Below are 16,226 nucleotides of genomic sequence, written 5' to 3'. Positions count from 1 at the left end.
TTCTTCTTCTTCTTCTTCTTTTTTTTTTTTTGTAGCCAATAACATTCTAAAAAAGAGCTTATTTTAACCAAATTGCCTTCCTTTGAATACTTAGGAACTTTTAAGGTAATATAATTCAGTGACTACATATCTTATTTTTTTCTCCCCTTCCCTCCCAAATTCTACACAAATACCAGGTAATGAAAATATCATAGTTGAAACTTCTGAAATATCAACAGTCTCACAGTAGCATTTACATTGAAAGACCAAAAAATAAGGAAACACTGAAGCACAAAGGAAATTGGTAAGAAACAATAATAAGACTAAAGAATGAGAGACTTCCATTTTTATCTCCTTCAATCAGTAAAAAACAAACAAAACCCATTAAAAATGTATATTTGTACATAAACACTCATTGTGCATCCTCTCATAACATTCTGGAGTATTATGGCTGCCGCGTACATGTAAAAGAATTTAAATGAAAAAATGCAAGGCAGTTTGTTTCAAGATTTTGGATATTTGGTAACCACAAAACAGAAGTTTAAGGAGGATTCTTTTCTTTCTGTCAAGATCTCTCTCACGCTTCAAGGTCAATTTTAAATCACACCTCTTCCAATGAAGTCATTTTCTATATTCCTAGTCAAAATTAATCAAAGTTTTCCACAATCTCCTACAGGAGTCTCTCTGCTCTATTACAGAGCAATTCTGCCTTCACTGTAGATAATTTGCCTAGATCTCTTTTGCATTGTCCCTTTAGCAATCTAGACCTTGACACTTTCCTTGTGCTCAATAAATGTCTGTGGAACCTGACTACATATTTACTTCTCTGCTGTATATTTTAGCTTTGAGCATGCACAGTTTATGAAGCATTCTAGCCCCTCCCAGTATGGTGGTGTATGTTTGTTCACATCTATGTCTTTGAAATATAAAAATTTAGAAACACGAGGGGCAGGAAAGCTACGTCAAAATCACAAAATGGGACATAGCTCTTTATATGTTTGTTTATAAGAAGATGGGTATTAGAAACAGACATTGTTTTTAAGCTTGACAGTAATTCTCTCTGTGCTCTGACACAGGCATGAAAGCAATAAGCAATAAAAAGAGAAAGCCGGGTTATAGTTTAGCAGGTCTATATGCACATGAATCTCTAAAAATGACTGCCTGCCCTAGACATTTTTTTTTTTTTTGAGTCAGCTGATCACATCTTGGCTATAACTCTCACTTCAAATGATAGTCGAGCAATTTAATATGACAAATCTAAGAACTCAAAGAGGAAATTGCAATATAATGTGAGCTGCAAGCAGAATGTGGAATTTAGAAATGGACCATGTGAGCCTTTTTAGAAAAGTGGTTGTGGGGATAATGAGAACACCTCTGTAGGTTTGTCTACACTAGTCATCTCAACCTAAATGCTCTGCAGAAAGTCCTTTAATCTACTTTATTGCCTGCTTTTACATACAAATAGCAAAGGAAAAGAGATTATTTAGAAAATAAAGTGCTTGCTGTGAAGTGCAGTTGAGACTAGATTGCAAAGCACTATACCCAGTTTTATTGCAATGAAGTTCATTCCCACTGAATGTGGATTGCACTGAATTCCTTACCTTATCCCATACTGGAACACTCTTTGAAAAATCAGTTTATTTTCAATGTTTGAGTCATCTTTTAAGTACTGGCAATAGAAACAATGTCCATGCGGAACAAAGAGAGATTTTCCCTAGGGTCAGGAGAAATTAGTGAGTCCCATAAGCTGATTTCTGAACCACTTCGGGAACCATAACTCAACTCTTTCCAGAGAGTCAGGTTGAGCCCAACTAAAAGCTGACACTATAGAGTGCTGGGAGGTACAATTTTCCAGACTTTGCTGGGAAGCTGTCTGTGGAATCTGTTGCAATAAAACCCTCTTTCTTTGTTCACGGTCTCAATTTTGACCTGGAAGAAAGGGCAAGACCTTTGTGATTTGGAATTTGTTGTTTATAAACTAAGTTGAACAGAAACTTCGCAGTAGAAGTACTCCAGCCAAGTACTTGAATGTCCCATCTGTCTGGAAAGGGAAGCTGAGTGCAATAAGTAATGTCCCAAGTCCTTAAGAAACTTTAATGCAAGGAAAGTCGGCAAAAGTCAACAGTTCTAAAATTTTTCTGGGTCTAGGTCAATCCTTTCAAAGTTGAGGGGCAGGAAACAAAGAAAAGAGAAGGCTCAGTTGAGGGAATAAACACAAAGAAGAGAGGTCAGTTGTGGTGTTTGCGGAAAAACCCAATGCTGAAAATCCCCATGGAGAGTTCACCTTGAATTTCTCCTCCTTGTTTGTCCCCCTCAAAGTCAGCCTGAGCACTGAAAAAGTGTAGCCAGACAGATGTTTGAAAATACCTGATCTCTCCATTCTATCCCTTGCTCTTTCCTTCAACATGAGGGAGTTTTTAGCTCCCAGGTAGCAACCGGCTATTATGTTACAGAGAAACTGCCAAAGGTATAAAGGAAAACACAGTACCCTGCAACCAATTGCTGGTGCATTTGATTAAAAGTTTTCTTCTCAGCTTTTCCTGGCAATCTTTAAAAACATAATGGGTTTCTGTTCCACTGCTTGTTTTAAATAACAAAGCAGGCCCCTGTATCTTGAAACACAATGTTACAAAAGCAATGTTAATTAAAGGTCACAGTTTGGGGTAAAAACGAAGCAGCAACTTGCCAAATTCTGCTGCAAAATTTGTTTTCATTTATGGCTAACATCTGAACTTACACTTGGCTCTGTGCTAAAAAATAGGCCCATTTAACTCATCCTTTATGTATATAGAAACCTTTGCCTCTCGCATTTATTTTTTACTATATAACACATCTTAAAATATCTGATTTAACCTTGAATTCAACATATTCTGTCCGCGGAGAATAAGTGCACATTCTGGTTTGCCCAGGACAGTGCTGGTTTTACACCTGCTGCCCTAGAATAATCATTAACAGTGGCCTTTTACTCTCAGAACTGTCCTGGTTTGAATGATAAACTATATATCCATTAGAGTGTTTTTTTTTCCCCTTTCAGTAAGGCAATTCCTTTGGCAAAATATCCATATAGCAAAACGTCATTTGCCCTCTGGATTCAGTTAAATATCTCCTTTTTTATGCAACTTTCCCTGTACCTTCCCCTTGCATCCTGAAGTAGACTCTCCTCCAGGATGCCCTAGAATGTGGACATCCTTTACAGCAAGGATAGCACAATACTCTCTGCATAGCTCTGCAGCGACCTTCACCACTTCTTGGACCTAGGGTGGTGTCTGGTAATATAGTGGTTTAATACAGTAGCTTACTATAGTGATTTAAATACCTTTCCTGGACCACATATTTTCAGAATCCTAATCCATATCCCAGTTCAAGGAGAGTTACTATGGTGAACTCTTGGGTAGAAGCTCTACAATTACTTATCCCGGGTAATTGCTGAGCCAGTTCCATGCACCCATAACTCAGAATTTGAAAGACACTGGGTGGTGTAATGAATGATCATATAGTTGATGAATGAATAAATGAATGTGCACACAAATTAAATTCTAAAATAATTTCTACTACACTAATACTCCAATCCTTTAACTTATATAAGGTGTCCTTTATTTTCTGCCAAATTGCAAACTAAATATCTCAGTTCATACCCCACTTCTGTGGCTCCTTAACGATCCAATCTCTTCCTCCCCAAAACTATGACATATGTTATCTATTATTTTGGTTTCTAAACACTATTATATATTGATCATTAGCTTAAAGTTTTATTATTAAATGCGAACAGAGGCAAAATCATACTTATAAGATATATGAAGTCATGTGGCCCAACAAACATTTATTTACCCAACATTTATTTTTTTATCTTGCTGTGAATTTCACTCTTTCCCTCTGAAGTTCCAAGACCCTGACCCCACCCTTCTCCTTAGTTCAGAATGACATATATACCACATTTTTGCCTATCTTTGGAACTTCATGTCTGTGTAGATTCCTCATACATATGAATTTGAATTTGATTTTCTTCTGTTAATCTGTCTTGTGTTAATTTAATTCTTAGTGCAGCTAGAGGAATCTCAGACAGAAGAAAATTTCATCCTCCCCAACATTATAAAGTGTCACAAGACAGTAAGTCTGTTTCTCAAGAAAGTAATATTTTAAAGTCTCCATTTCCATTCTGAATCTACTGACTCCCTTTCTCAATAGTTAATTATAACCTCTAATTTTGTCTTTTTCTTTCCCTTGATTTTATGATTTTATCAAGTATGTTGGTATCCTTAAACAACTGCTCCGTGTTACCTGCTCTTGAACTTTATAAATATGGAATTATACCATTCTTTAGTGACTTGCTTTGTTTGCTGGAAATTAGGTTCCTGTGATCCATCATACTGTAGCTGTAATTCATCATTTTCACTACTGCATGGGGTTACCTTGTACGAACATACTAGGTTATATTTATTTATATTATGTTGAATTTAGTTTTCTAAATTTCTGCTAATCTGGTAGGCATGCAAGAATGCGACATTTCAGTTTTAATTTGTATGTTTCTGTTAATGGCACTGACAATCTTTCTGTCTATTTCATGGATGTGTGATATTACTTTTCTTAGAATTACCTAATCAAGTCTTTCGGTAATGTTTCTACTAGGCTACTAAAAAAACAGTTTTTACTTTTTGATTTGTCGGGATTTAAAAAATATTTTTGGATATTATTTCTTTGCCAATGACATGTATTAAAAATATCTTCTTCCAGTTGGAAGCTTGAAATTTTACTCATCTCAGTATTTCTGTTGAACAGAAGTTCTCAACGTTAATGAAGTTAAATATTTTCTTTTATGATTTGTGCTTTTTCTGTCATATTTGAGAAATATTTCCTTCTCTTCAAAGTCATAGATATGTATGCTTATCTTCTTTTAAAAGCATGTATGTCCCGTGCAGGTCTTCCAGTCACCTGAAATTGGTCTTTGTGTATGTGGTTAGGTAGGGGTCAAATTTTATTTCACTTTTTTTAACCATGTGTATAAATCCATTGTGCAGTATATCTTTTAAAAATTTACTTCTATTATTATCATGATTTTTAATTTTTATCTCCACAAGACAGTATATTGTTATTATTTTTGTTGTTCAGTATAACTGCAATTGGTTTTAAGGTGGAAATGTTAACATTTACCACTTGTGTTACTACCATTGGTTCTTTTATCTCAGATACTCTACCTGGGACCATTTTTATTTTGTTTCAGTTATATCTTCAAGAATTTTCTTTAGTGAATATGTCTGTTGAAGTCAAACTTTATTTCTTTATAAAAAGACTTTATTCATTTGAAAAAGAGTAAGAGAGAGAGAAAAGGAGCAGGCAGAGGGAGAAACAGGCTCTCTGCTGAGGAGGGATCCCCATGTGGGGCTTGATTTCAGGACCCTGGCAAGAGCCTGATGTGGGACTTGATCCTAGGACCTGGGATCACAACCAGAGCTAAAGGCAGACACTTAACTGAGCTACCCAGGTGTCCTTGCTGGAGTCTAACTTTAGTTTCTGAATGTCTGAGAACACATTTATTTTGTTCTCCTTTTAAAAAAATATTTCTGCTATGTAGAAATTTGACAGTTAATCTCTCTCAGCATATGGGAGACTCTGTCATCTGTCTTGATTTATTACTATTGAAAAGTCAGCTACTAATCTGCCTTCTATTTGAAGGTTATCTATGCTATAAGCTTAACTATTTTTATGATTGTATCTTCAACTTGGGTGTTCTGCTATTTCACTATAATAATTCTAGATGAGGCTTTATTTTTATTTGTACTCCTTGAAATTCATTTGGTTACCTAAATATATAGCTTGGAATTTATTTCTTTTTTACTTTTTTAAAAAAATATTTTATTTTTAGGTAATCTGTATGTAGACCCAACATGGGGCTGGAACTCACAACCCTGAGAATAAAATATTGCATGTTTTACTGACTGAACCAGCACTCTTACAGCACAGAATTTTTATTTGGCTCTGGAAAATTCTTAGCCTTCTCAGAAAATACTGTCTCTGCCTCATTCTCCCTTGCCTTTCCTTAAGGAACTCTGATTAAACATATATAAACATTTTCTATTAACCTCTCTCTCTCTCGCTCGCTCTTTTTTTTTTTTTTTTTTTTTTTTTTTTTTGTGGCTCTCCCTTTCTCTGTATATCTCTCTCTCTCCCTCCTCCTCCTTTCTCTCTCTCTCCCTTTACTTCTCTTTATCCAGTTCTGATGGCTTTGGATGATTTCTTCAGATATACCTTGCAATTTACTAATTCTCCTTTCAGTTGTGTCTCATCTTCTATTAAGACCACTTAGCACTAAAGTTTGAAACAGGCAATTATTTTTGCTTTACAGTTCTTTGGGGAGGTAAGCTTATTTCTTGTTACATGCACTCTAAGTACGTAGCCTTTAGGTCCCAGGTCTATTCTAGGAGGTACGCTAATGTTAGATTCTCCTCTTGGTCTTGGTCGATTCTAGGCTTTATCTTGTAATCACTGTATGCAGCTGCAAAATCCAAAGTTCTAGTCCACGTAGTTCAAGGTAAAACCTGCTTTTAGGGATTAGTTTTCTTCTCTGGGTTCCAACCCACTTTTTTTTATTTTTTATTTTTTATTTTTTTAACTTCTGAGTACTTCTTACTTTAATACCAGTTTGTTGATGCAGGTGTTAAAAGTGTTTTTAAAGAATATGTTAAGAAATATTTAGGCTTTCAGTGAGGGTGTCAGACAGGATATTTAATTCCCAGTACATCCAGAAACAGAAGTTGGGCACTAAACGTTTCATGAACACAATGATCTCTTTAGTGTCTCAGGATATTCTATGATGCCTGTCTAAAAGCACTTTAAGTAATTAGTGCTCTATAAGTACTTGTCGATTTTAATAATAGAACTCATACGCACGGAAACGCATGATTTAAATTAACGAACCTGATATGTGGTTTTGGATTCCCTTTAACTTCACAGTTGAGCTTCACTTTTTTCTCCTCAGAATTCAAAGGGAACATTGCGTGACCTGGTTCCTGAATAAAAACAGGGCCATGCAGCGCGTAGTCATCTGAAATGAGAGGGGCAAGTGCCCCAAAATGAAGAACATCTTCCAAACGCAAACAATAACAGGAAACAACTACAAAATGAAAATAAGAGCAGTAAAATAAAAAAAAAATAATAATACACAACAGATTTAGTTTCAGCATCTTAGATGAAATTTCCCACTGAAGACTAATCCTTTGTAGATTACAACGAAGTGGAGACACAGACTCTCCTATTTCATACTGACAATTTTTTTTTACTCACAACTTCCAGAATGCTTGACCTTCCCTTTCCTCTCCTCTTACTTTTTATTCTATCTGCCTTTTGCTTAGCCTTTTACTTTGTTTATGTTTTGTGCCTTCTATAGCTCTTTTGTGCTGCTGTCTATTACCCTGGGAGACCTTCTAATGTCACAAAGTTAAACATTTCTCTGCTCTGTAAGGGGGTAATAGAAATGGAAGCAAGCAATGATGATTTCATACATACATTAATAAAGAGAAACATCTCTGTACTGCTAAAATATGTATAAAAGTTTCTTAAATTATCTATGTAAGTAAAGAACAACCTAGAGTCATGATTCTCAAATTATCTGGTAAATAAATTATCTGGTAAATCTCGTTTTTGTCTTTTTTTCCCCCAACCTACTAAGGATCCATACATGGGGATGTTTGTGTAAATATCATACAGCCGGAACCGTATGTGATTCAGCAGGCAAATTCAGTAACACTCAAATGAGTCTATAGCTAGCTCAGTAATACACGAGTATACAATGATGTATGAGTTTCTGAATAGTTTCCCTCAATTAACACTGACTAGATGTATGAAACTTACTTTATCACAAAACAGCTATAAAGTTTAAAGACTGGAATAATCCACAAACCAGTATAGAGCAGTGGAGAGTACGTGTTTCTAGATACACACATAATAAAGATTAGTCAAAATGCATCTCACCACCCATACCCATGAAAGTGATTTTCATTCTTCAAAATTTAGTTCATTTTTTTTTTCCTAGAAAGCTTTTGTAGACCTTTATCTTTTTCATTTAACCACATGATTCTCCAATTATATCTCCCTGTAGCCACTTTTTTTTTTTAAAAAGATTTTATTTATTTATTTGACAGAAGTAGGCAGAGAGGCAGGCAGAGAGAGAGAGAGGAGGAAGCAGGCTCCCCACTGAGCAGAGAGCCCGATGCGGGGCTCGATCCCAGGACCCTGGGATCATGACCTGAGCCAAAGGCAGAGGCTTTAACCCACTGAGCCACCCAGGTGCCCCCACTTTTTTTTTTCTATCAGGTGTATTGGTACCTTGTTTTGTCCTGTTGTGGACTGTAAGCTCCTTAAGAGCATGATGTACATATTTTGGTATGTTCTGATACCAAGTACAGCAGCTTATGCAAAGAAGATCATTACTAAAGATTTGTTCTATTTGTGTGTAATTTTTTTTCACTTTTTAATGTATTTAATCAGTTGACTTAGGCAATGCCTGATGAATTTCCAGAAAGAAGGGCCAGTGGCTATGATATTGAATATCTCCCTGGAGCTGACAATCCACTCCCCACCTAGGTGTGAATATTTTGAAGAGTGTGAATTGCAACTGCTATCCTGGAAAACCTTTACAACCAGCCTTTGTTGATAGGTGATAAGATGAGAGTAAATTCATGCAGATGTATCAGGACTGAGGAAAAAGAATAAAGCTGGCTTGGAAATCTTGGTGGAGGACACGAAGTAAGGTAATTTCTTGGAAGGTTTATAACCCAGGCTTAAAAAAAATCCATATGTTGAGCTTGGGATAGATAAAATGTAAGGAGACAAGATGACAAAACAGAATTCTATTTTATTATAGAGGAGTAAGGACAGCCCATGACCTCGTAGTAAGAAAAAGCAGGATATGAATTCAGACAAACCATGAACTGAGATTCAATGCCTTGGGTCAACTACTAAATCCATGACTTAACTCTCCACCACTTAGTCTCTCTGGCTCTCAATTTTCTCATCTCCAAAATAAAAGGATTGGAGTTGGTCAGTGGTTCTCTATCAGTTAAGAATGGGAAAGAATCCCTGAGTATTTGCCCATGAACTTATATGCACATATATGTAAAATATGCATTCAAAGATGACATGAATTATATTGTTACCACCATCCTCTCTCCGTACTCCATGTATAAAATCTCTCATTAATGAGACTTAAACAAAAGAAAACAGGATCGTGGGGCATCTGAGTGGCTCAGTGGGTTAAGTCTCTGCCTTTGGCTCAGGTCCTGATTTCAGGGTCCTGGGATCGAGCCCCACATTGAGCTCTCTGCTCAACAGAGAGCCTGCTTCCCCCTCTCTCTCTGCCTGCCTCTCTGCCTACTTGTGATATCTGTCTATCAAATAAATAAAAAAAAACTCTTAAAAAAGAAAACAGGATATGCCAAGTAACTGAAAAGCATAGAATGAAAAAGTACCTAAGCATGTACTTTTTTTTTTTTTAACACTCATGGTTTGAAACCAGACACTTCAAAATCCAGATATACACATTTCAGATTTTCAACAATTATATAGATAGTTTCAAAACAAATTTAAATACCGGTCAACGATTATCTCAATTCAAATGTGAAGAATTATGTGAATTTTTGGCATATCTATTTAAGTAGCAAATGTTCCTTCTCAAGATCACTAATAGCTACACGCTTGGATTTTTCTCTAAGAGAGAAATATTTCTATTGTTTTCCCAATTCTAAAATTATATGTGTGTGTGTGCGTGTGTGTGTGTATAATATCAATCATCTCAATTCATTGGTGTTCCCTGATTTGAATTTCATACAGAAATACATAGTCTATTACTAGTAATTCCAAGTAAGAATAAAACATAATAATGATTATCCAGGATGCAGCTGAGAGACTGTGGATTAACATCTGTACTATTTCTCAATGTATCCATGCCATATTTAAATAACAAAAATGGTATTTTTTCTCTGTATTTTGTAACAAGAATTGATAATAACGATGCTTTGCATTCGCTATAAATAACACATTTCATCCAAAGTTTTTATTTTCTCTTGGTTAACCAAGCTTGCTGCCTGTAAATTAACATTAGCATAAAGGGAGTGGTATTTCAGTTTTCATCTAAGGAAATCCATAGCCTTTCAAACATGAGCTGTTTAGTTTCAAAAAGATGGAGGGAGAGATTTCAGAAAGCTTAGCAATGCAGGTGTAGAAAAGAGATAACCTAACTTTAAAAACTTTAGCCTAGAGTTACTATAAATACGAGTATTTTTGACAAAAAGGAGTTAAAGGGTTGCTTTGTTTCTCTTAAACCTTGAGGTAGCTGGGTGAAACATAGTCCTCAGAATGACATTCTGAGATGAAACATGGAGGGAGGTATCAGTAAGCTCGTTCTATCTTTGTGTAGTAGTGACAAAGTGACTTTCAAGTGTCTTGAAGGTACATATAAAACACTTTGCATTTGCCATTTGTAAAGTCTAGGAGATAAAGTTCACCCTTTTCTCTGTCACAGTAACTAGCTCTATGTAATCAGAGGGGTAGCCAAGATTTCCAGCCTAGAGAAGTAAAGGAGCATCTCAGAGAATGACAGAGGACAATGTTTTAATAAGCCAATATGTTTCAAAGTTAGACCGCGGACCGCCCGCATTGTAATCATGTTATGCAAGGACTGAGCAAGTACAGACCTTGTTTTTCTATATCGCAGTCCAGACTGACTGCACCAGAAAAATCCAGGGACCAGGCATTTGCCTTTAACCTAGTTAAATCTGGGTGATTCTTAGGCACACTAAAATTTTAAAACTACTAGCACAGATCCTTTTATGCCTAGCTTTCCATTTCCTAACAGCAGAACATCAGCCAACACTGGCTGTAGACACACTCCTAAATTTTCTCTGTTGGGCAAAGTCAAACCAACAGATCTTTTCTTGATAACATTTAGAGAAAGACTTTTTAGCACATGTTTGGACTAACAGCTGAGATGCAAGCAGACAGGAACAGAAAACGGAAAACCAACCCACACAAAGAAAACGGATGGATTTGTCAAGGTACAGGATTCGTATTGAAACTAAACCAACATTTCCTCAGAACACTCACAGTTGAATGCCGGCAGCTAATTGTGAGAACTCCCCAAGGGTTCTGTGTAACAAAGAAGAGCTACTGATGTGACAAAGTAAAAGTATCCCCAGGGTGACACAATAATCCACTGACCTATAGTGAAAATTTATCCTCACTTGATACACATTGCATTCCTGCTGTAACCACTACCCTTTGTTTATAAGGAATGAACCTCATTAAAGTGGCAGGATGTTCAGATTGATGTTTTAACTTGTGGATTCCCAAAAGGGAGAAAAATCAGGGACTCGCTTAGCTTGGAGAAGTTAGGGCAATGGACTCGCATTATTATCAGGGATCTCTCAGGGGAGCAGCAGGCAATTATTTTTTGTTCTCCTGGAAATTCTTGAAAATCATGTTAAGAGAAAGAAAGAGGAGCCAGGTTGCCAAAAGCACAGATACAGTCTTCCAGATTCCAGATCATTGATTCCAGCCCCAGGCTGGGGGATTTAGTGCAGATGCCAATACTGGTACATCATGATTTCCTGGGTTCTCCTCTGCTTGGAGACCACCTGCCAGTTGTTCACTAGGCTACTTCTACAATACTACCTGCATTCCCTAAAGTTCCATATCACAGATTCTCATGGACTAGTTTCTGAGTAAACCATACATTTGTAAAAAGAAGAGAGAATACCTAAACTTAGGAAAGCCCCCTTTAATGTTTCAACAAAGACTGAGAAACCTTTGGGTTTTGATTTCATGACCAGAAATTTATTTAGGTTAAAGGTCAGACTACCCTTAAACTTTCTCCCCATTTGTTCATCAAATACTGAAAGTTATTGGAAAACACTGTTCTCAACAAATGATTCTCAAACTCCTTCCCCCATTTGACTCTTTTCTTTTTAAAATCTATTTTTGGGGGGAGACAAAAATCGATGCTTGTCAGCCAATTTCTTCTTGCTTCCTCCTGTTAATGTTCCAGAAACAAAATGTAGTGCCAAGGCTACTCTTAAAATGTTTAGAGTACTGAAAGAGATGTTAAGAACTGTAGAATTTAGATTAAAAGAGATTATTTAATCCTGAATGTATTTTCCCAGTCACAGACTAAAAATATACTATATCTATAGTAGAAATAAAAATGATTTTTACCTAAAAATAAAATAATCCTCTAAGAAATACAGTAAAAAAACCACCTTTCTACAGTTAGGTGTCACTTATTTTATCTGCAGTTTTAGGAAAGCAATGATCTTACTCTTTTTTTTTTTAATTTGGCCCATTTTGATATGTCCCCAAACTTTTCCCCTGGGCAAGCAAAGTTCTGCTCAGTTAGGCTACCAGAAGACAGACTGGGAAAAGAAATGGGAATGGAGGGGGACAGCCTGAGTTTTTCTGAAACTGAGAAGAGAAAACTATGACTGAATCTCAGGTGATGGTGTACTCAAGGAAGCAAGGCAGAGGCCCATGTATCAAGTACAGTGGAGCAAGTGTATAGCATAATCTCCATTCCAAGTGTAAGGTCAGCAAAAAACAACATGCATAAAGAAGCAAGCCAGTGGGTAGATATGGCTTGGAAAAGTCCACTAATGCTAAATGTAGATCTTTTTTTAATAGGACATCTATAAACAATCCTAAAATGTAGCCAGCAAAGTAAGGGGAGGCATTAAAGGACTGAGCCATATCAGAGAGCAGTAGGATCTCAAGATAAATATTTCATAGAAAGGAACTTAGCAAAAAAAAAAAAAAAAAAAAAAAAAAAAAAAAAAAAAATCAAGCTATGCTGCTTAAACTTATTCCTCGAAGTGTGGTCTAGAAACCTCCTGCATTAATATCACCTGACCTGGTAGTGCTTGATGAATGGCAGATTTTTGAGCTCCTGCCAGACCTACTAGATTTTCATTACCAGAGCTCAGCACCACTGTTCATTATTATACAATTTAGAGTTTGAAAACGAGTACCTTAAGTTATTAATTGAGCACAGATGACTTTCAGCCCTAAACCAATTACGGATGCCAATGAAGAAAAACAGCCCTGCAGAGTTTTGTTCTATGTGCTAGATCACTCTGTAGCTACCATGTGGGATGGGGTAAAAGGCCACATGTCTCCAGCAAATCCCTTGGGTCAATGCACTTCTCTTCTGCTGGAAATATTTTTTATCACTTGGAAACTCAGTGATTCAACTCCGCTGGGAAAGGACAAAAACGCAATACTATGATTTCGCCTTAGAAAACTAAAAATACCAGATTCAATTCTAATTGTAATTGCTGTGAGTTCCCAGACATTGCATCTGAGGGTTGTTTAGGCTCTTGATCCTAATGGCAGGTATGAAGGGCTGCCACAACCATCAAGAATCTAGGACTGTGATACATAGTCAATCTTCCTATCACATCAAATAGGCTTTTGATTATTAATACCTGGTCTTGGGCAGAAACACTTAAATGGCAACAATCTAAATACTGGAAGTAAACTCTAGGACATCTAATGGGGAACGCAGGGGTTTGAGTGTGAGCTCAGAATATGAGCTTGTGGGTTTAGACGGGAGTTACATCTGGGTCACATCTGGAAGCTACATAGTTTGTTACATTATGCATGCACAGAAGCATCCTGTGCAAACCAAGGTGGCTTTGTCATAATGTATTTTTTACTCTGCATCCTGTAAAGCCCTTCACCATTCAAGAGCATCAGTGTTGTATGTGTGATCAGTGGGAACATGTTGCCTTCTTGGATTGTAGACCAAAGCCATTTCACCAGGGACAAGAAAGGGGTAGTTCTTCTGCAAAGCTGGTTTGCTGGGTGTGCTCCCAGAGTCATGTTTATATTTTACTTTGTCCCTCTCAGCACTTGCATCAATGGGGAAGCCCAATGAGAGAAACATTATTCATTCTGCCACCAGAGTGTTCCAAGAAAGGCACACACAGGGTCCACTACTCTATTCTGCTGGCTGGGAGTCTACTCCTCCTGCCTTTCTCACAATCACTGAAAATCATTTTGGCTAAGAAACTGTAAGATCAGCAGCATCTCTCAGTGGATCAAAATTACTCATAAAATGTATGGACAACAACCCAAGGTAATTCAGAAACAAATAAAATACTCTTAACTGGTTTTCTGGAATATGAGTATTCCTTTAAAATATAATCATTGATTGTAGAAATGATGACTGGACAGCTGTCAAACTATCATTACAAATACAATTTAGTGTTGTTAGTCTTTATAACATAAATAGCAAGGGATGTTCAAAAGCCCCACACAAGTGCCTATGTGTAACTCTAGCCAACACACAGCATATTTACTGAATAAGGATCTGCTTCATTCTATTTGCTTGTTCGGTTGAATAGAGCAGAGGCAAAACAAACACCAGAGGAGACAGACATGCCTGCTTAAAGGACAACATGTTTCTTTCAACTGTCCTTGCTTCCACCTTCCTTCTTTTAACCCCCTTACATGAGCATTTTAAACAGGAAGGAAGAGAGAAGTGTGCAGACAGCTGGTATGTTTGAAGGCAGAAAGTAAAAGAAAGTCCAAATGAGAAGTGAACTCTTCTCCTACTCTTTGTTTCAGTAGTGCTGAACAGAGTAGTGCTGCTGTCATCAAACATTGTGTCATACATAATGAGGACCTAATTGTATGCAATGTTAGATCTTAGAAATGGTGGTGGGGAGTGGAAAGTGTGAGGAGATAAAAGTGATCTCTGTTGGCGAAAAAGATGCGCATTACTGAAGGAAGCATTCATAGGAGTGGCAAGGAACAATAAGGGGAAGTGGGTCAGCAAATCCTACTCTGACCTTGACTCCAAATCCAGACAAATTTCAGGAACAATGGATTCATTACTCCATTAAATATAAGTACATGGGTGATTCTGACGTCAAGCTCCAGTTATAAAAATAATGACAAATTTCACAAATGCAAATATTCTACAACTCATTTGGAGGCAAAAACTGACCTAAAGGGAGGGAGCGGAGTCAAGGTGGCTGAGGAGTAGCCGACTGAGATGACATCAGGTCACAGGAGTTTAGCTAGATAGTTATCAAACCATTCTAAACACCTACAAACCCAACAGCAGATTGAAGAGAAGAAGAGCAGCGATTCTAGGAAGAGAAAACTGACCACTTTCTGAAAGGCAGGATATGCAAAGAAGTAAATCTGAAGCCACGGTAAGATAGACCGCGGGGGGAGGGGCTGGCTCCCGGCAAGAGATGGAACAATGGAGCACAGAATTTGAACTTTTAAAAGTCTGCTCCACTGAGGGGCATCGCTCCAGAGGCTAAGTGGGGGTTGAGCCCTCATGGGGACAGTATGGTCTCAGGTGTCTGAGTGTAGCAGAGCTCGCAGGTATCAAAGTAGGGAAGCTGGCTACAGAGACGGAGCCAAGGAGTGAGCTCTCAGCTCAGGGTACATTAAACTGTGATCAGTGGCACAGTCAGGACACTGCTCTTTGAGCAGGGACACCACAAGTGGCAGATCCAGGGAGACTTACCTTCCTCTGTGGGAAGAGCAGAGCGGGAGGATCTGCTGGATTTGGAGTCTCCAAATGGGGTTCTGTGCCAGAGACAGAAACACTTAGTCACAGGGCGGGTAAGCTCGGAGTGTGGCCAGAGACCAGGGAGACGGGAGTGATTGACCGCTTTTCTCCAAGGGTGCACTAAGGAGTGGGGCCCCAAGATCTCGGCTCCTCTGGGCCGGAGAGTGAAAAGCTGCCATTTTCATTCCCATCATCCAGAGCTCTATGGAAAGCATTCAAGGAACAAAAACTCCTGAGAGCAAATGGAGCAGATTACTTAGCCTGGCCCCTGGCAAGGGCAGTCCAATTCCGCCTCAGGCAAAGACATTTCAGAATCACTACAACAGGCCCCTTCCCCAGAAGATCAGCAAGAGCATCCAGCCAAGACCAAGCTCAAGGAGATCAGTTCTCAAGGAGAACAGTGAAATTCAAGAGGAGGGGAAAGCAAAGCATGGAATTCATGGCTTTCGCCCCAGGATTCTTTAGTCTTGTAAAGTTAATTAAATTTTTTTAATTTTAATTTTTCTTATTCTAATTTTAACTTTTCCTCCTCCCTCTTTTAACGTTTTTAAAATACTTTATCTTAACAATACCTTTCTAAAAAAAAACCTTTTTAAACCTTCATTATTATACTCATATTTTATCCTTCACTGTATCTAACTTTATTTTTTGTATAGATTAGGTTTTTTTCTTCTAAAAA

General features: G+C 37.5%; 1 protein-coding gene across 1 annotated transcript in view; it reads right to left on the bottom strand.

The window, feature by feature from the left end:
• LOC111144035 (contactin 4) overlaps positions 1-16,226 on the bottom strand; it is a 704,266-nt gene that overhangs the window by 304,464 nt on the left and 383,576 nt on the right. Inside the window, exon 3 of the mRNA XM_022498106.1 lies at positions 6,892-7,018. Coding sequence (XP_022353814.1) covers positions 6,892-7,018 — 127 coding nt within the window. The remainder of the gene's footprint in view (positions 1-6,891; positions 7,019-16,226) is intronic.

Source organism: Enhydra lutris, unplaced genomic scaffold, assembly GCF_002288905.1.
Source record: "Enhydra lutris kenyoni isolate GAN:26980312 unplaced genomic scaffold, ASM228890v2 scaffoldscaffold10, whole genome shotgun sequence".
NCBI lineage: Eukaryota > Metazoa > Chordata > Mammalia > Carnivora > Mustelidae > Enhydra > Enhydra lutris.
Note: the sequence above shows the minus strand (reverse complement) of the source record. Positions and strands in the feature narration are given on the sequence as shown.